The sequence below is a fragment of the Astatotilapia calliptera genome, chromosome 23, assembly GCF_964374335.1.
Source record: "Astatotilapia calliptera chromosome 23, fAstCal68.1, whole genome shotgun sequence".
Taxonomy (NCBI): Eukaryota; Metazoa; Chordata; class Actinopteri; order Cichliformes; family Cichlidae; genus Astatotilapia; species Astatotilapia calliptera.
The window spans coordinates 14,878,319-14,899,839 of NC_137443.1; the positions used below are offsets into that span (position 1 = coordinate 14,878,319).

At 40.0% G+C, this 21,521-nt stretch overlaps 1 protein-coding gene across 4 annotated transcripts in view; it reads right to left on the bottom strand.

The window, feature by feature from the left end:
- Positions 1 to 1,091: 1,091 nt before the first annotated feature.
- Positions 1,092 to 21,521, bottom strand: part of LOC113015627 (uncharacterized) — an 87,451-nt gene continuing 67,021 nt past the window's right edge. For 3 of the 4 annotated variants that reach the window (XM_026157683.2, XM_026157684.2, XM_080297721.1), the window contains exons 4-5: positions 10,526 to 10,731; positions 1,092 to 2,976 (exon numbers count right to left, since the gene is read on the bottom strand). In XM_026157683.2, the coding sequence (XP_026013468.2) occupies positions 2,760 to 2,976; positions 10,526 to 10,731 (423 nt within the window). In that variant the 3' untranslated portion in view covers positions 1,092 to 2,759. The remainder of the gene's footprint in view (positions 2,977 to 10,525; positions 10,732 to 21,521) is intronic. The other variant, XM_080297720.1, reaches the window with a different exon arrangement.

Here is a 21,521-nt window from a genome sequence, read left to right on the forward strand (position 1 = left end):
ATGGTGGTGGTATGCTCCTACAGTACTATGGGCAGCTGTAGCTCAGGTGGTAGAGTAGGCAGGCCATTAATCATACGAGTGGCAGTCCATTCCCTCTCTCTTTTTGTCCATATGACAAAGTGTCCTTGAGCAAGACACTTTAACCCAAATTATTCCCACTATGTGGATGTGGTGAAATATGTTTTGGACAAAAGCGTCAAACAGAAACAAACTAAGAAAAAAAAAACACAACCTGAAGTCACCTGGAAGCAGCAGAATGCTGATGACACACAGGAAGTTAAGGACAGAAGAGGACACCGGCCAGGATTCGGAAAGGCATTTGTCTTGCAGGATGGTCTCGTAACCTTTCAGTCTGCCATTTGCGGAGATGTCTTGTCGGTGTGTATAGATGTAAGAGAGCCCACTGGAGGTGTGCCCTCCCCATGTGCCCACCTGCCTCTCTTACTGCAGTCTGCTGTGCCATGTGGAGCCCCAGATGTAGCCTACAGAATAATCCACACTTGTACACTCATGAAGGTGTCCATCTGGTCCCACGCACTCAAATTAAGTCCCAGAACCCATACAGGCGTCGGGACACTGTTGTTGTGGCATTTAACAGATTCGAGAGCATGAGATACTGCTGTACTTCTTCTATTCTGTCTGTAGGAATGCCCGAGCTGAGGCGCTGCACAGCTGAGAGTCACTTGGCTGTGACTGGGAGGTGAAACGGAAAGGGACTGAGCAGGATAAGCCTGCAGAGCTCACTGCTAGCAGAGCAGAGCGAGGAGGATCTTTTTACATTAGCTGAGCCTCGGGCACATGCAGATAACAGCAAAGCTCCTGCCTGGCAGGAGAGGCACCAACACTGCAGCCCTGCATCACAGCTGGCAATGTTTATCCAATCAAAATAAAAGAGCGCTTTTTATACTTCAAGGTTTTGTCTTCACATCTGAATAATATCTCATGTCTTTGCTTTTGACTAAATATAGACTGACCTGAAAACAACTGAATACAAACATCAGATAGAGGCCCGCCTCAGTTTATAATAACTCTCATTTACTTTAATCCCCCCCCCCCCACACACACAGTGATTTAACAAAGGACAACACTCACTTATTTGACTGTTTAATATACAAGACAGTTTCCTATGAAACACATTTATACAGGAACACCAATTTACAGCACATTTGAGCGAATACTGAAGGAGAGCTCCACTCAAAACCTGGATGATGTCATCAACGTGTCATCACTCGGGTGACAGCTTGGGGGTTAAGAGTCCTTCTGAGTGCAGGTCTAATTCCCTCCTGGGAACTTCAGTTTCTCCCCCCGTTAAAAACATGTAAACGAATCCCGGACAATCTCCCAAAATTGCAGTATATTTACTTCCAGCAATAACCTTTATATAACCTTTAATTAACCCCCTCCCCCCAAAACCAAATAGTTTCCTATTGCAGGAACTTGCCATAACACTGATGTTGATATTTTTTGTTATCAGTTTGCTGATTATAAGTTATTTGATGCTATAATAAGATTATTTGTCCTCATTACAGATCGCTGTGACTGACAGCTGCTTTGAATAAAGAAGGAGCAACTGCTGATGTCTGAGTGGGTTGTTCTGATGTAAACTATTCAAAGTGAACTATTCAAAGGTTTTGTGGGAAGCTGCTATGGGAAACTTTATTTGAAAGTAATGCAAACGTACACCAAGCAAGGTAATTGTGCAATCAACATGTTAGGTCTCTCCTCCAGAAAAGCAGTTTATTCACCAGGACCCACTGGCTGCAACCATGGCAGATGGGAATCGGTACTATTTAATATTTTACATGATTCATTTAGCAGCTGCAAAGCTGATTGGTAACAGTCATCAGGAGCTGTAGGCTAAAAAGATGCACTTGATAGATTAATGTCTGTCTTACACCATTTTCAACTGCCCACAACGTCAGTTTTGGAAGAGACCAAAGACACAACATATCGGGGGTTGGTGGCGAGCTTCAGAGCTCACCTGGTATGCAGATTTCATCAAAGCCAGGCTCTATGTTCCCAGACTTTGTGCTAAGCTAACCTAACCAGCAATAATTTTATATTTAATAAACAGATGTGTGTTTGATTATCATTCCTCTCATCCATCTCTTTTGCTGCAAATGGCCCAAAATGTTAATTCCAAGCAGTTATAGGTGAAAATAATGTGCAGACAGTGTGATGGTAATATAACATGAGAGCGACTTGTTAGCACGTTTTCTGTCTGTATAATAATGGTTTATGTTTTAAGAACTAGTGTCTCTCTGGGAAGCTTTAGTCTCATTTCTGAAGCAGCAGCGGGACAGACGTTGCTCTCGCCCCCGTCCTCGTCACCACTTCACAGGCTATTCAATTAGCAGAAGAAGCATGGGAGATGGAGCCATAATGGAGCTGATGAGATGCACAAGGACAGGTGACACTAATCAGAGCGGCGCCCCATTGTCTCTGTGTGGGCATCATTAAGGAAAGGGAGTAATTTCAGGCTTTTTTCCCCCTCTCTGAGACTGAATACACTCATGCTGCCTGCGTGCATTCCCTTCCTTGTTATCAATTTGCAACATGTGTGAATATATCCACTGAAACGAGTGAGAGTGTAAGGAAAACAAGAATATTTGACACCTCAAAAATAGGTTTTAAAGTGTAAGTTCTTATAAATGCCACACTGATATACTGATGTGTTAGCTTCAATGGCTCTCAGACACATCTAATTCCCCAAGGATTTACTCTCACCCTGTAATCTGTAAACTCCTTCTGTTGTTGGTTCAGAAAAGGCTGAGGCATCCACTCTTCAACACATCCACTTTCCTCTCCTCCATGTGAGTGGATGAGGCTGCTGATGAAGCGCGATCTGCCGAGGCGGCCTCAGGCCGATCCCAGAGGCCGGGGTTGCTTCTGTCTTCTGTCGAGTCTCTGGGCTGGACTACGAGGGAGTTCTGCGCCGCCAGCCGGTACCGAGAGCTGAAGTAACTCCACAGACACCTGAGAAAATCCAGCCAAAGCACAAAGATTAGGAAAAGACTCAAGGTTTGACTGCTTCATCCCACATAATTTTGCCGAAAAAGTCCAATTAGCTACATTCGCACTTTGGCAAATCCCAAATAACTTTGTTAGTGTAATAACATAATCCTAATCTCATTACTAAGTCCCTCTCCTCCCATTAACTTAGTCGTTAGAGAGCGTGGAAGCCTGCAGCTGAATTCAGAGGGCCTCCCATACAGCCCAGTCTTAAAATATTCACGAGCTTCACCGTCTCATGCTGACATTAAAATTCTTTTGATGCATCAGTAAACACCGATAAGCCAAACTTTTACGACCACTAACCCAAATATGCTGTGGTCCTCTGCTTGCCGCTAAGCATCTGAATCCAAGCTGAGGCACGATCCCTACACGACTCATCGTTAGCAACAGATTCCTTAAGAGCTTGAGGGGCCGCAGATCATACTTTTTTCATTATATTATATATTATATAAACAGCTTGTGGCTGTTTGTCCCTCCTCACCCTGCGGTTGACCCACAAATTTTTCCACTTTGGAAACAATCAGTCTTAGTCATCAGTCGTTATGTCTGGATTACAGGGATTAACACCTGGTCGTGTCTCCCAAATCCAACATACTGATTACACAAACCAACTGTTCACGTACCCTTTGAACATGCCATGAGCCAATCATCATTACTCACTTCCTCTGCGAGTTCTTGTAATCATTTGGCTAATTTGTGTAAATCAGAACCTGCTACACTGGAGTGAAATTACACATTTTTCTATCCAGCACCATCTCCTGCAAAAACATCTATACAAGACGTCTTTGCTTGGTCAAAAACATGTTGGAAGAAACTGCTCGGATCGTCTAAGCCAGGATGTTTAATACTCCTGCACTGCAGAGAAAAGGTATGAAAGAGGTCAGTGTGGGCAGTTAAGATTCCAAAGAACAGGACTCCACAGAGAGGTCAACAAAGCTGCAAGAGTGTAAATGATTAAATACCGTTTCTGTGAAAGTCCACAAGGAGTGTCCGGATGCTGCTCAATATTTACTGTTGTGAACTTCTTGTAAACAGGCACATGAAGATGGAAATAAGTATTAACAGAACCAGGTCTGTGTGTTTTAGAGTACATCAGGGCCATTAACTCCTTAACATTCACCCTCTTTATTAAACAGGGATAAAAACTTGGAAGCACTTTGTTTGTTGGACTCTTGCATGCAAACAGCACATGTGACCTAATATGACCAAAACCTTTTTGCCCTTGTGTTACAAAAAACTGTTGCTGCTGAACTGAGACCAACTGAACTGTGAGGATGTTTTTTTAAAAAACAAACAAACGATGTACTTCTTTGTGCACAGTAGCTCAAAATGTATCTGAAAAGATCTCACCAACCACTGCGCTCACCTTTTAGTTGCTATGCACAAACAGTTGTTACGAGAGCATTGTTGTATTGTTGTGCGAGCATCTGGTGCCTGTGTTGTCCTGCGGGCGGATTTTGCTTACATGGTTTGAGTCCGCTTATGAACAAAATGAGATACAAGTTGAATTTTGTTTAAATAAAGGTCAGCACAATAAATACTACACTCTTTCCTGAAGGGAGAGATCGCTTCCAGGTTGACAATCTCCTCCGCCCACAGCACAAAACTAGGGTATAAAAGATGGACAGAGCTCGCGGGTCTTAAAGGTGAATCCAGTGAGGAAGTGCTTAAACTTTCATTCTTTTTAATGACCAGTGGGGTCCTTCACTAAAAAAGACTTCCGGTTGCATAAAAGTCTCTGGGATTTCAGCCCTCGGCGCCCCCGTTTTCTGACTTCAGTAAATATAAATTATCCTCATTATTAAAGCTAAAAAGGAGGATTATTTATGGCATGCTAACTAAGTAATAACTCAATGACAACTCTTTAGTCAATACTCCTGCACTGCAGATTGTTGAAGAATTCCTTTGAACAACAATTAAATCCAACCCACCAAGATACTAATGAAAAATAGACTCATAAGAGGTCTTCACTAATATCTCAGTGGCTATGTTCATCTTCTATAATGTCTGTGGACACAACGGGTCACCGAGTGGCTTGATGAGTATAAAAAAAATGATAAAGCTTTTAGATTAACCAACTCTCAACCCAGAGATAACGGGCCAGTGCATTGGACTGTGTTCACCATCAAAACACCAAATTAAGAAATATGCTTTGGTAGAGTGGCATTTATAACTCGAATTGAATTCCAGAAACTCAACAGAGAATCAATGCCAAAGAAGCCATCAGTGGTCTTTTCTTTAATTTTTAATTAATCTGAATATAAAATGTTAATGGGTAAACCTTTGAGGAGTTGGTGATGGGAGCCAGACTAGCTCTTTCCACCTTACCTCCCACCTACACATTAAGCATCAGCGACTCAGAGAATGTTTGACAAGTGAAAAACAAAGTGTCCCATGTCTGTTTTGGAGTGGATGTGGTGGACAACAAATACATACATTCATACATACAACATACATAAAAAGAGAGAAAGAGAAAAAATGCTGAAAATGTAAAATTCTACTGTGACACTGGAAAAAAAGCATGTTTCAGTCTTGGGAGACCTTCCATGAGTGTGTTCTTGTAGGCACAGTGCATACCAACTATCTCAGTAATCAGTTACTGATCATTGGGTTCATGTGACTGATGTAGAAGCTAATCATGATAGCTTGACTCTGACGTGGCCAGGCAGCAACACACTGTATCATTTCCTACAATCAGCAGCCACTTAATATGAAGACATTCACCTTTCAGCGCTGCCTTCAACCTGATCGAAAACTAAGCGAAGACTGCTTATTTCCACCTGGATTTTTTCACCATTAAAAAAAAAACTGTTTTAATTTAGCATTTTACAAAATAATAATAGGTGAACAAAAAAAATCCTTTTCCCAGTACACTGAATGCATAACCTCGGTCCACCACAGTAATTGGGTGCTGAGGCAAATCAATGCCTCAGATCAGAATTGAAGCCTTCGGCTTGTTTACAACATCTATCATTTGTTCTTATCAAGAGTGATCAGAGCAATTTTCCCTCCCTTAATATAGGTTTGATGGGACAAAGAAAAGCTCAATTCTCAGAGAATTGGAAAACACATTTCTTGTGCTTTGTGGTAACTAAACTGTCAACAGATAAGAGAGTCCATGGTATCAACTCGTGGGTAATTCATCTTACAATTGTGCTGTTGTGTTTTCCTTTGGAACGGCTTGCAAATTTGGTTTGAGGCCTTTTGCTCATATGTCAGCGCGAATGCTTCGTCCAAACGTTCACAAAAAACGAGAATGTAAAGCAGAATGTACGCTCAGAGCACTCGTCTCCAAATCTGCTCAACTTACGTGCAGTGGCCACTTAAAAGCAGCACATTTGTAGCCTTGTGTGCACTTCTAAATCTGTAAAAGGGCGATGAGCTATTCGTCCTCAGGCAGCTCTGCAAACTGCTGTAGACAGTAGCGTGAGGTGAGAGAGCAGTGTAGGCCACTTTGTATCATGTCAGTGCTAGCGGTTAGACGCCATCTCCACAGTGTCCCTTGTCACCAATCACATCCTTTTAAACCACCCAGGGAGCTCGACACCCCCCCTCACACACACACATACACACTCCCTTATCTGTCAATGCTGCTTAAATAATGTAATTAATGACTTAATTAACATTTCCATAATCTATTTTAATAAATCTAACACGGCATAATGAGAGTTTCTAACCTCCAGGCAATGGCATATAAAAATTCACAGCGCAGAGCTGCATGGTCAGGGCACTGTCGCAGCGCCGCAAACTCTCACCATGACAGTAAAGGAAGGAGAGAGCGCATACTGTGTGACAGCCCTCTGAAAGGCAGTTCAAGTCTGACAAATATCATGTGACTTCGTGAATGTGTCCAATAACAGACCTGCAGCACGAGGAGGAGGCAAGAAGATTATTTTGGAGGGTCAAAATGCCGGAAGGAGGCCAGAGCATCGCTGAAAGAAGGATTGTTCGAGTTTTTATGAGATGAACAAAAATGTATTCTTGAACTCAACTGTGAAATAAAATTATTATTGTCAAGTTGAGCTAACATGTGGAGCTGGACCTGCTGCGTGGTTTCGTCTAAATAAATCTTACACAACAAAAGATGCTGTAGCTGACACACAACAACTACACAGATCTGGGTGATTAATCAGATTTTAATCTCAGTTCCATTTTGCTTCCCAGTGATTATCCTGTTTTCCTTCTCTCACCCCAACCGGTCGCAGCAGATGGCCCCGCCCCTCCCTGAGCCTGGTTCTGCTGGAGGTTTCTTCCTGCTAAAAGGGAGTTTTTCCTTCCCACTGTCGCCAAAGTGCTTGCTCATAGGGGGTCATATGATTGTTGGGTTTTTCATTCTATGGGCAGTAAAACTTTTTGTCGTTCAACATCTGGCGAGTCCGTCCGCAGCTGCCTTTGTCTCTGGATCATCCGGGGTCTGTCACTTTTGGTAGCAGGCAACAAATAGCTTCTGCCTTTTGTTGTTCACCCTGTAGCTACTGAGTAGGACCCTCAAGATGTGCAAGTCCACTCACCCTTGAGTCTCTCATTGGTGTCATAATCTACCAGGGACTGACTGGTGGATTTTCTTGCAAGACGAGGTTTTATGGTCAAATACACCCCCTAATTAGCACTTAACCCCATAGAAGATGAACCTGTGTCCTGCACTTATTTTCTCCCATTGGTTTTTTGTTGTGAACTCAAATTAAGCAAATGAGTTCACAACAAGGATCCAACATGATGCAGACAATAAAAGGTCATTCTGAGCGGTTTGCTTGTTTATCTTCATCTTATCCCTGTCTGTCAGACTAACGGGCAGAGTCGTGGGTGGGGGTGAGTTGGGGTCGTTCCTTACTAGAGCTCCCACCCTTGGGGCTGAAGTGTGACTGAGATGCACACTGACAAGGGGCAGCAGGACACTGGCACATCCCAGGCAGCACAAGCACAATGAGACACAAGGTCTGTGTAGACCACCAATCCTAATGAGGGCTCCCATTAACCTTCTTACTGTACCAGTAATAATGTACAGTTAGGTCATTAACTATTTAGACAATAACAACTTTTGCAGTTTTACCTCTGTACACCACCACGTGGATTTTAACATTCACTTTTAATTAATTCAAAGGGTTTTTAAAAAGTATTTTATTAGCTTTCTTTTTTATACACAGTGCCCCATTTCCAGAGGCTCAACTGAAAACTCGATGACTGAAAAGTTGATCCATTGGGTTGAGATCTTATGACTGACTTGTCCATTGAAGAATTTTTAAATTCTTTGCTTTGAGAAGCTCTTGGGTTGTTTTTGAGGTTTGCTTTGGATTATTATCTATTTGCACTATGAGTGCCGTCCCACCAGTTTTCCAGCACTGGGGTGAACGTGAGCAGAGAGTGCTGCCCTGTACCCCTCACAATTCATCCTGCTCCTTTTATCAGCAGTGACATCATCAATAAAAACATTACTGACCCAGTTCCACTAGCAGCCATACATGCCCATGCCATAACATTACATCATGTTTTACAGATGATGTAGTATGCTTCAGGTCCCAAACTGTTCCTTTTCTTCTCCATGTTTTTCTCTTCCCATCATTCTGGTACATCTTTCAGTGCCAGTTTCATCTTGGCTTCTGTCCAAAGGCTGTTTTACAGAACTGTGCAGGCACTTTTAGATGTTTGTCTAATCTTACCTTCTTTTTCCTGGGTGTAACAAGTTGTTTGCACTTTCTTGGTTGTAGGCTTTCAATCAAAGCAGAAAAATATAACTAGTAGTTCAACTTTAATCGAACTGAGTTTTTTCACACCTGTTGGTGTTACTGAGCCGGTCAGCACAGGCCTCTTTTTAAGAAGGACCCAGATTGTTGATTTGGACACTCATGACGTTTTTACTAAATCTATGATAGTTCAAATGCCTTCCTCACTAGCACTGATATTTCTTTAGGCCTCAATTTCAACACTTGAAATCAACTACAGATTGTTTATCTGCATACTTTGTCATGAAAATACAAGGCAAGCAGGCTCACTTGGATATCAAACTGCTTGTCCATCAACAGTTTAATTTTTTTTTTTAAACCTTGGAAAGTGGTTTGGCTGTGTGTAAAAATGACTATGATTGTTAAACCACTTGAGTTAAAGTTGAAAGTCTGAACTTCAGTCTTATTTTTGATTGATTTTTAATTTAACATCCACTGACTGTAGCTCTGTACAGGGGCGAGAATTACAAAAAAAGACAATGCATCATTGTCCAAATACTTATGGACATTATGGACCTAAACAGATCATCTGTTTAACTTGTTATGTAGACACATGGGAACATGAATAGCACAAAGGAGATGCTCCAATGTGCTACTCACTGAAAACCACATGTCAGCATGAATGGTTCCTGTAAGAGTGTGAGCATTTGAACTAAAACATATTTGAACCTCTTTTGACTTAATTATCGAGCAAATACCTGCAGCTGAGATCTGCTGAGAACGCAGCCCATCTGACGCTTCCAAACATGCTGTAAACAAACCAACTTCCTGTCATAAAATTACAGCTCATTACTAGTGTGGATAAGGGCTTCAACAACATAATGATGCAGAAGCACATTACCACCACTATATTTATTAATTACCAGTTGAGTAGCCACATTCCTTGCAAGGGCGGTTAATGGAGAGAGAGGAAGGGGAAAAAAACGTTAGAAGCCTTGTTGAGTTAATTACAAACAGCCTGCCTTTTTTTTCCCTCCAAGTTAAAACAAATACTAGAGGAAGGACACATGTAGAACACAAAGTTTTAATTTTGCTACTGGCACAGAAAGCTGTTTAGGGTGATTGGAGGGTCACTTCCACTGCCACCATCATATTTTAGAAAGTATGTTATTAAGCAGGGGAGCTTGTCTGAATCCCAGCATCCAGTTTAATTAAGCAAAGTCGGCAAAGCCACATTAAAAACATAGCTTGATTTTCAAAAATATTATTAGGAAATATAATTCGAAGTAACCCATTATATATTTATCACTAATTTAGGCAATTACAGGTTACATAACCTGTATCTGTAATCTGATTACAGGACCTGCCATATGCTGCTTTCTAATCAGAGAGTAGTTATTGTTTATGCCAGAAATCTAATGCATTATTTACAAGTAAGATGTTAATAAAAACAGACTGTTCATTTACTAATGGTTTACAGTACCGCAGGCATCGTTCCAATTAGCAATATAGAGATGGAAAAGGAGACTAAGTGAAAACAAGAGAGGTGGGAGGGTGCTGTGGGTCAGACAACAACATGTTTTCAGAGATGATTATTTGGATGACACAGGCACTCGCTGCTTCTTGTTTTTAAACTCACATAAAAATGAAATGTTACTTGATAATATTGTTTTATGCATTTAGCAGAACAGAATGTGGAAAGAGTGCGGAAAGAATGTTATCACCATTTTAATCATTAATCATTCTGACCGTGTTAGACTGAGTTCAGCCCAAGGGCACTCCATGGTGGGAAAAAAACAGTACACATATGAGTTAGTTAATAAATGCACAGTAAAACAGAACACACTCACTTGATGAGCAGGGTCTCTGTCAGTATACCGAAGAAAATTGCTGCCACTTTAAAGGTGCTGGGAGGAGGAGGGCTGGTGAAGGCCGTCATCATGCAGTAAACAGCGTAGGGCACCAGACTCATCAAAACGGTCGCTGTGATCAGCACGAGCCACGTCTGCCACTGGAAGCTCACCGACCGCCACGGGGAACTCCTCTGCAGCTGGTACTGGACGACACAAACGAGGAAGCCTCGTGACAACATTCATTCTACATGTAGAAACGCAGAAATGTTTTTGATTCTGACCTCCGTGATCACGTTTGGATGAACCCACTTTAAATGCTCAAAGCAGTAAAAAAAGCTCAAGTTGCGTAAACTTCATATTTAATGCTACAATAACGTTCCTGCGACACTTTCATTTTTTAATTTAGCACCCTGATTATTTCGGAACAACTTCAACTACAGTGTGGATGAAAAGCACCACTTAAAAGTACAATTACCCTGTGCTCATTTCGACTGAATGTGAGCTTGTGTGTGCGTGACATCAACATATTCATGCTATTGGTGAGGGATAAAACGAAAGCATTAAAATGAGTCCTGTCAAGCTGAGAGTATTATGCAAGAAAGACAGGAGAACATGAAGTAAAAGCAAAGACCAACCGTCAACCTGTCTGTCAGCGTCACTCTGTTTATTAATAATGTCCAGACTGCCCGCCTGGAAAGTGAAGGGTGTGCATATTATGCATGCGTTATGTCCTTCTAAGTGGTTTGGTAAATTATATTTTGTAGTCAGTAGCTCAGGTTGTTTTGTTTACCTGAATATGAGCTCAGCAAATCTATGACACGAAGAGTTAAGTGAGCTGAGCCGATGACTATCGCCACGTTAGCGCAGACAGGTAAGTGCAGAGCGCTCTGGCTCAGTGTGAAATCCTCCAAAGTCAAATTCAAGCTGTTTCTCTGAAGTTTGCAAGATTGCATAAATAGAGACTCACAATTTTGAAACACAATAACATGATCTGCATTCTTATCTTATTGTTTGTAATTTAAATTTTTGTCATTTAATAATGTATACTTTATTGATCCCTGTGGGGAAATTACTTTCTCTGAGTTTACATGAAATGTTTGACTTGAGTCCATAAATTCTGGAGAGCACCTAAACAACACTGTACTTTCTTTATTCTCCAAAAGAGGAAATAAAATACCCACATTTAGCATACTTTAGACATCAAACATCATTCAAGCTAATTTCATCTATTGGTTAATTTCAAGAGCCAATAAAGGCAAAACGAACATTGAAACATGTCTTAATAAGGTGTTATAACAGCAGGAGCGCTGTGAAAGGACATGATATTAAAAAGAATATTATTAGCATAAAAAATGGCATAAAAAACAGGTTCAGGCACTCCACAGATTTGGATTAGTTTGTTTTTAATTTCTCTAGCTGACTAAAATAATGGCCTGTTACTGCTTGTCCAAACCTAACTTAAGTGCCTGGAGTGTGCTGACTGATTCACTGGAGAACATACTTCATGTTAAAACTACCAGCTGTGGTTAACGCATTAATATTAAAACACGAACAGGAACAGTGAAATCCCAACAAAACTAAGAGACGGACCTTTAATTGTCTGAAGATAGATATCCTTTCATTATTTCTTCTGTTTAACATGGAAACACTGGCAGATTTTTGTCATTTCAATCTCCTCCCATTCTGTTAACTTCATGGATTAAAACAACCCAACCTTTCCTGTGCAAATTCACATCAAAAGCTCTCAGAGAAAACACTTGTATTGTGAAAAGTTTGCAGTAACTTGTGTAAAAACAGATTTAAGAAAAACTGCGCATAACATTGTTGACATCTAGCGACTGATTTATGTGTCATTTGACCACAACAGAGAATAAGTGAGAGAGCAATACCATCCCGAAGGGAAAGAATGAAGGATAAATCATCATTAGACGATAGGGAACGGTCTCAAGATAGCACTGCGCGCCACTTCTGCAGCCCACATGGAAATACCTAAATGCAGCCAATGCTTACTCAGCTGTGATTGGTCAATACAACTTGGACTACAAATGGAAGTACAAAAATGTTGACCCGATCGCCACAGATCTGGTATATCCATACAAAGATCTCAGTTTATAGAGATTAATAGCTGTCCACCTCGTAGAAATTAGAGGCACTCTAGCTTGTAAATGTGTCCCCAGCTTAAAGCAGTCAGCATACACTGAGCAGCAGAACAAAGTTTCTTCATATCCAAATCCTAGTACAGTAACTGCACTTTGACCCTGTAATAGAGATTAAACAAAACCTCCTAATATTGGAAGAAACTCAAACTAATGCTTTAACCTCACACCTGCTCTACACATTCAGTGCTTCATTACTTCAGGCTTGGCATGGTTGTACATAACACCTGAAAGCAAGATAAAGCACACACACACACACACACAACACACACATATAAGCACTAAAAAATGCATGCAGTCATTAAGTGTGCATGCAAACAGTGCCTTAAGTCCTGTCCAAATATTGCCTCGCTCTGGAGACAAACCAAACCACTTAAACAGTGTTTGATTAGCGTCTGGAATTCATCTGCAAATGCACACTTGCCTTGTCCTCTTTCATGGCTGTTATTCATTAATTAGATTCTTTGTGCAACTGAGCTATCCTCAATGTTTAAGGTTACATCAGGCCCCAGTAAGTGGCTGGCTGATAACAGAATGCATCCATCTTCATTACTCAGCCCTTTCTGTCGAGGCTTGCTCCTCCACAAGTGAGCAATGTCAGTAGGTTCTAAGAAGCTGATACATTTCATTGCATTCAAATCCTGAACTTTTGCCTCCTTTGATTTCGGTTGATCTGATTAAATTACTGGGTTATGGTTTCCACTCGTGTTCTCTCGTGGTTCTTTTGTGGTGTTTTTTTTTCCTTGTCAAGGTCGAGCAGTGTCGCAGCCAAATGAAAACCAATCACCTTTTGGGGTTTATATGTATATATATATATATATATATACATATATATATATATATATATATACATATATATATATATATATATACACACATATATATATATATATATATATATATATAGTCAGTGAATTTAGTTATTCAGAAATGACTTCTTCTGAAATTGAATTTTCTTAAATATCTGTTGGTGAAAATGTTTTTATTAATACAAATAAAAAAAGAAAATACTGCGAGCCATCGTTCTTGCCAAAGAAACTCCAGACGTTGAGATAAATGTCTGCATAAACCGAGACATGACTGTACTCCCAAGGCTATCTTCTTTTATTTTGGGAACCTTATAAGGAAAGCTATTAAAAAAAAAACCCCAGTTGTGGTGGTCAGTCCTTAATGTTTGCGAGACTGAAAGCATTTGAACACAATCCTAAAAAGGCAGACTGAAATGAAGCTGTTAGCGTCATATCCATCAACCGGGCTGCAGCTTTTAGTCACATCAAGGCCAAACCAGTCTTAGTGTGTTTTATTGTAAGCTCTCCGTCAAATTAATTATCTGTGAAGACGCTGAGTAAGGCGACAATAAGGAGACAGCCAGTCACATCTGTCTCACCTCCACGTAACTCTGCATAGAATGAAAGCAGGTTTTGAGTATTTTGGGGAGGAGAGAGAAAGGAGACGCAGCGGTGCATCGTCTTCGTGAAGGGAACTGATTACAAACACAGTACATAAAGGATATCTACCCCCAGGTCTGCCCCTTTATGGAGAGGAACGCCGTCTTGCCAGAAATTACATTTGCTCTGCAGCCAATCCCAAATTCAAATAACACGTGGTAATCCAAACACTACACTGAGAAGCAATAATTTAAAAACCCAACAAGCAATACATTAAAAAAAAATCAGTCTGTTATTTACTCCTGATGTTTTATGACTATGACCTTTAAACACTATACTAATCAATCAATACAGGAGGGAAGAAGCCTATTGGGAATATTTAGATTCTACAGATTGTGAAAGTAGGGCACTATTTATCCAAACACAATCATTATTAATAGCCCGACTGTCAACCCAAATACATTTTCTACATATTTTCCACATTAGCCCCTCTCCCTCCAGAAGTACTCATACACAATGTCCAGCAAAGGAGATAATTAATGAACCACAGCTGTCACGTCAGTGTTATACAAAAATATGTTAGAATCCTCATAAAGTCATGGTCAGAATGTTTGGCCCATCATTTAAAGGACTGTCATGGCGATATTACATCACATAACTCCAATAATAACATCAAAGTTTTAATATAACGTGTTGGAGAGGAACAAACCGCTACAGGTGATGTAATATGGCAGAAGATAATCTGATCCAGGTCTGTATGTTTTTCTGTTTCATCGAGGTTTTTACGCAGCGTTTACATTCAGAAAGAGGACAAGAAGCGAAATGAAGTCTTTGATTTCACTTACAAGTAGAAAAACAAAAAAACTTACAGCCTTAGAGCTGCTCTAGCAATATTGCAATTTTTCATGTTTTCAGTAAAATCACATAAAGATTAAAAAAATGTAAAGTGCACTTCTAGTTGTTAAATACTGCAGAAAATGTCATGATGTGTTGGTTAGCTGAATGCTAAAAGTACAGGAATGAGTATCCATAAAATGCTAAATACATTATAAAGTGTTTTGTTTTTTTTATACTGTTGAAACTTTTTGTGAGGAATCAAATTTTTTCAAGTTCTAATGTGTTTCTAAGGAATCAGAGATTTTTTGGGCAAAAACCTTAATATTAGGAAACTGACTGTCAAACACACATAAAAAAAGGCTTATGCAGCTAGTTTTTTACTGGTGTCTGGAACGATACAACGAGCTACTACTGCCAGAACTACAAGATGTTTGCTGACAGCCATTAGACAACAAAAATCAAACGACATGCTTTCACCTACCAGACACTGGGCTGTTAAATACGTTACACAGAGAGATGGGATGGTATTATACAGTCAGGAGTAATATGTTACAGTTATTTTGCTTGGAAAGGCCAGTGTCTAATTAACATTAAGATCCATTACTCTTGCCACAGTAGATATCTAGATTGGGTTCCCCAAGCTGCGTCAGTATTTAGTAACCTTTAACTGGCCTTTATAGGTGTATCGACAAACTCTAGTTAGATCTCCTAATTTCAGGTGTGACACAAATTAACTCTGTAACATGGAAATGCCAAGCAGCTCCTGAGACCGTCTCCCGTGTAAGTGCTGCTTGTTTGCAAGCAACAAGGATGAAGTTCTACTTAGCATGACCAAACTCGAAAGTCTATTAACTTATTGAGATTAAAAGCCTGATGCCTTCCCTCCCCACTCACCCACCCCTCCGTGGCCCCATCCCCCGGCCGACATCACACATCCAAAGGAGAAAGGTGATTGATGAGAGCCATCAGGCTGCTTGGAATCTCTTCTCTCATTAGACTCCTTATGCATCTGAGCCTTTTCAACACACACTGGGAGAGCAGGGGAGGGGGATGGGAGCAAAGGGGGTGTAGATCCTCTGACTTTTTAGAAGATAACTACTTATACTAAAATATTTACCTTGTACATTAATCTCTGGGAAATTAATTTGCCATTATACTTTCTCTCTGGGAAAAAAAGAGACTTTTTTAATTGAGAAGTTTGAATCCCGACTCCCTAATCTTCATGCTTAGTGAGCGCTGTCTCTTTTGACTCACTCATTGGACTGGCTGGAAATTAATGTCCCAGAGGGAGCAGTGTTTGGACAGTCAGGGTGGATCCTATCATCGACCACTGAGGTTCTCCTGAGGAGGGTTAGCTAAAGAGCCGAAAAGGGAAGCAAAGACTGTTATGTATGCATATCCCCAACAGACACGATCAATCACATTAATGCAAGTGCAGCACATTATTATGTACTTAATTTCCAATGGATAGTAACATTACTATAATGTGCTGGTGATTGCACTGCAGTAAACCAACTGGGGTCCATTCTGTCCAGACAAATAATCTCATTACATCAAAGACAACAACCAAGATAAACAGTGAGAATCAGAGCCTTCAATTTAAACTGCAGCTGACTCTTTTCAACTTTTATGTTGCAGATATTTTAGGTTTATAAAGCAGCACTTGTAATGAATTAAAAAGGAGTGTAATTCTTTAAATAACAGGAAAAAGTATGAATTTTACTCATTAATCTTTATTCATTTTATTTTCTGATTTTTAATCAAGTTAAATTTTTGGTTGCTTTTTTCAATAGTTTCAGTTCTATATTAATAACAATATGTGTATTTGTCATGTGCAAAACAAGTTCAGACCAGGTGCTACAGTACAAACAGTTTGTGAACACAGTTTACTCACAGTCATCCCAGTACCAACAAATATATACACCAAAGCCTTCTTAGGCAGGCAGATAGATTTTTCTTAAATTTCCTAACAAAGTGTTTTTTTTATTTCTACGCTACAGGGTTTTAACTGGCTCAAGATTAGCCTTTAGGAGGTGCACGGAAGCAGGACTGATGCACGCATAGTTTAGCCACTGATTCTGTGCAGACATACTTCTTTCTAGTAATTAGATAAACAAAATGCATTTTATTCCCAAGTAAATTAAACCCTACAATGTTAAAGATAATTATTATCACAGTCCTGGTGATTTTCCTTCAGCGTGAGGTCACCACCTCTTCAGTGTTAAATTAAAAGTACGGCAGTTGACAATAATGATAGAATCACTACACTTGTAGGATATTCACTCGGCTCTTTTATTTTGTAGGAAACAATTAGATCAAAGAAAACTATTTTTATTTTATTGATGAACATCCTGGCTTAATCTAACATTCCTGAATCAATTTAAATTAAATTATTGTAATTCAGAAATCTTTTCTAGATCACATGAAGGGAAAAAAATACTGAATCACTCAGTGTTGAGGAAAAAAATGACAGCGTTACATTGAAATGTGTTTTTCTAATCTAAATACCTGAATGTATATATGATAATCTCAGAGACCTTAACATGATTTTGCACCAGACTGAAACAATGGAAAGGGTTACACAACTCCTTCAAGAAGGAAATCCAACACAAAGTGTGGCAAAAAACTCAAACTTAAAGCGACATGCCTATAAAAAACAAGCACATTTACCCGCTCGTTTATGATATGGGTTGGATGTCAAGTGAAAAACCAGGAGAGATGGCAATCATTCGCTCACACTGTTGCTATGCCAGCGATAGAAGTTGGTCTCAAGCAAAGAGTGTTAAAGCTGATAGTGATGTCTTTCTTGATGATTCCATAATTTTTCCTCTACTTAATCTGTAAAACCAATCATACCATTAATTGAAATATTATAATTGAATTTGTTTGAAGTCCCAAATAGCTTTGTGTCATTTCCTACGAAGCAAAAAAAGTTGAATGAACATCCTCCAAATTTTTTGCCAGGGGTTGTAGTACGATCACTGTGTGAGAGCCAGAACTGCAATGCAACCTGGTCTTTTTACCTCCTCCTGTACTTGTTACCTGAGATTCGAACCCGACTGTCTGGTTCTTTAAGCCTTTTCTCTTGTATTGTGTAAACCCGACACGTACTGTGTGAGAATGTGAGCAACAATGCATAAATCTAACCATGCGGTTTGTACAGATCAGCCAAACGGCATCACGTTACAATGATCTGACATTTCTTTCCCATATTATAATAGCAGGGTTAATCAGGCCCAGCTTTCAACAAACCCACTAATGTATTTCCCTTTCTTTTACCTCAGCAGCGCAGTATCATGCATATTTAACACCCTTTCACAGACTTGGTGTGTTAAAATGAGTAGAGAGAGACATTGTTTTCAAACAACTCATCGAATGAGCTTTAGCTTAATTATGGTATTGGCTCAGGTTGATGAAGCCTGTCTGTGATATTGGTCATATAAGTCTCCAAAAAAAAAATGATGTTGCCTGCCTCTGTCTGTTTCTCATATTCATTTCAAAATGCCCTTGCTAGTCTCAAACTACTGATGAGTAACTTGGAGACTGGTTGATTGTGGCTGAATGTGCATCCTTGTGGGGAAGTGTAAGGCACCGCATGTGAGTGGGAAAACAGAGGATGCATTGTGTGGAACAGATTGTGTGTCAAAGAGACAGAAAGAGGGAGAGTTTGTCTATGAAGGGTGGGGTTTTGGTCATCTGCCATCGGATAAGATATCCTGACAAGGCAATCAGAGAGAAACAAATTCTGCAGCCACACGGGTTCAACTCTCTCGTTCTTCACCCTGATGAGCTTTTGAAAAATGGAGCTCAGTTGAAATTGGTTTTGTATGAGAGGCTTCAGATCTGTCGCTTGTCAGGATTATTGCCACCTGTCTTCATTGGCTGCAAAGGTCTGTTAATTAATCTGCCTCTCCTTCTTAGTGGCCAGAGAGGACGGGGTGAGCACTGTGCTGTCTTCCCTTCTCAGCACTGATGTGTCAGATGTGGTATTGCAAACAAGCCTGATTTAGCATAAGACTGCTGCGATGTTAAGCAGCAATCCTAATCAGTATCATTAAAGTACTGCATCATGTCCCCTTCCTCCCAATTTTATCGGGGAGGCTCGTTAATTGCATATTTAATTTAATTTGGTTAATGAAAGTCATGAGAAAATTTATTTGATCGATAGTAATATCTCTTGTGATCAATGAAGCTGCAAACAGAGCTCTTCATACATTCTCTCCTGACTGATCATGTTAAACCAAAATGAAGTGCAAAAACATCTATTTGGTGCCAAAGAAATTAACGCAATGTGCTCTGTTCTATTAAAAGTAACATCCTGATATCAGTAAATGTAAGTGGAAGCCTGCAGCTAAGAGCATCAACATGTAATCCAGCATTGATTAATTGGACATGGACAGATTAATATGCCAGTATACTCATGCCAAGCTTATCAGAGTAAAAGTGTTATTACACAACCATCAGCTGTGTGGCTGTAAATGAGCAGAAGAGTGGAGATGGATTCAACCAGCCAGGTTACTGCACAAATACAGGGAAGGGTTGGGGGGGCATCAGTGGACTTGTTTCCTTTGTTACGTGGGCCCCAATCACACTCCCACAGGAACTTGCCACTGGCCCTGGCCCTGCAAAGTGTCAAACTGATCAAGTGTTGGCTGTGATTGTCTGCTGCTGAGTGTCTGCACCTGTGCATTCCTCTAAGTGTTGAGATCCCAGTGATTTCTTTGAGTGAAGTTTGAACTTGGCCTGCATTTTGCAGTCCGGGCGTACCCAGACTTGCCTGGCTGCGAGCGGTTTGTATTGTACACACACTTCTGTCACTCTCTGCCGTTCCTTTGGAATGCAAACCGCCAGTGTCACAGCAGAGCCATATATTGGGGCTGCGTGTTTTTGTTGCGGTGCAGGTGCAGTTTGGGATGCAGGGCCGAAAGGCTTTGCCAAGTCACGGCGTGCAACTGATTGGAAAGAGCAACAGTTGGAGTTAACCGCATACACAATGAAGTTTCTGTTTCAATAACAAGTCTGAACAAAGAAAAAAAATCATTAAGTAATGTTCATTATACATTTCCCCTCTGAATACATGCCACTGTATCCATAATCAACAGTACTTTTACATATGTTTGATTAAACTAAAAATGAGCTGCTGTTTCTCCAAGGACATATTTTCATGTGAAGAATACTTTTTCATTTAGCAGATGCTTATATGCAGAACAGCGTTGTTGCCGCCCACAGGTATAATCAACCAGAAAATTAATAATCCTACTGCAGGACTACAATAAATCATTATGCTTTGGACAATTAATAACGGAGGCGAAGCTTGGGGTGTCTGATTACAATAGTTACGATGCATATCATCAAGATTTAAATTTAACATTTCACAATGGAATTTCAGACACCAGTGCACATTACTGATGTTTAAATTTGGCATTAGGGCGGGTCATGGGGGCTGAGGGATGGTGTGTGTCTTCATCCATTACTAACCAAAGTGCTGCAAAATTACAGTGCAGCACTTTTTATAGCTATAAATTTACACTTAGTGCACAGTGATTAAAGGGAAAAGTAGGAAAAAAGTGCTCTGCTCCATAATTGGGAATAAACAAGTTGAACACCAAATCTTTAATTTAATTCAAAGATTTTAATTTAATTTAATTCATTCATATTCCAGCAGAGTTTCAATTAATGTAATCAGTAGTTAACGGGTCAGACCTCGCTTTCTTTATTGAACTTGAGAAACTAATTATATGATGGAACACGACCTTTAATTTTTTTGCTTTTCTGAGTGAAGTATGCTACGGTATGGTGTTCCACAGGGAAGTTGTCTGGGGCCACAGTTTTTCTCATTTTTCTTTTAGGATGAAATCCCTCTTAATGCGACATCACCTTGAAAAACCAAAAGGATGAAAACAAAATGAGGTTACTGAGTTTTAATTCTGTAAACTTTTTTGTTTCAAGTGTTTGGACATTGAAAACACTGGAGGGTCGTTTTTTTCTATGACCCTCCAGAGCTTCTCATGGCTCCAAATGGGCCTTTGATAGGTTACTATGCACATACGAATATTAAGATTGGTCCATATATGGTTAAGGGGAATGAGTCTTTGCTACCTCACATAAGAGAAGTTTGTGCATTTTACCGTTAATCCTGTTTTGTTGAACAAGAATAGATTTTATGCTCAAACAAAATGCTTTAGGCTTTATTTCAATTTAAATTCCCTTAGGGTAAAAGCTATTGTTTACAGGAAAAAGATATCTTTCTATTTTATAAAATCAAAACCTACTTTAAAAAGTACTTATTTCAAAAGAACTAGGTTTTTTAAAAAACTCTGATTAAATAATTCATCAAAAAGAGGACAATTTCATATTTTCTAACCCTAACTGGCATCTGTAAATGATCCTCATCTACCAGTCCACTATTTTTTTCCCCAGTGACCTCATAATCCAGGTGTGTAGACATCTGACACTCTGGAGGCAAAGGAACACGGGCTCCTCTCAGTTTTGACATCGAGCTTTCAAGAGTCGAAGAAGAAACAGAGAGGGGGAAAAAAACACCAGGGTCCAATACCTGAGCAGGGTAGTCAGCTCATTGAGTGGACATAAACTTCCTCCACCTGACATGTG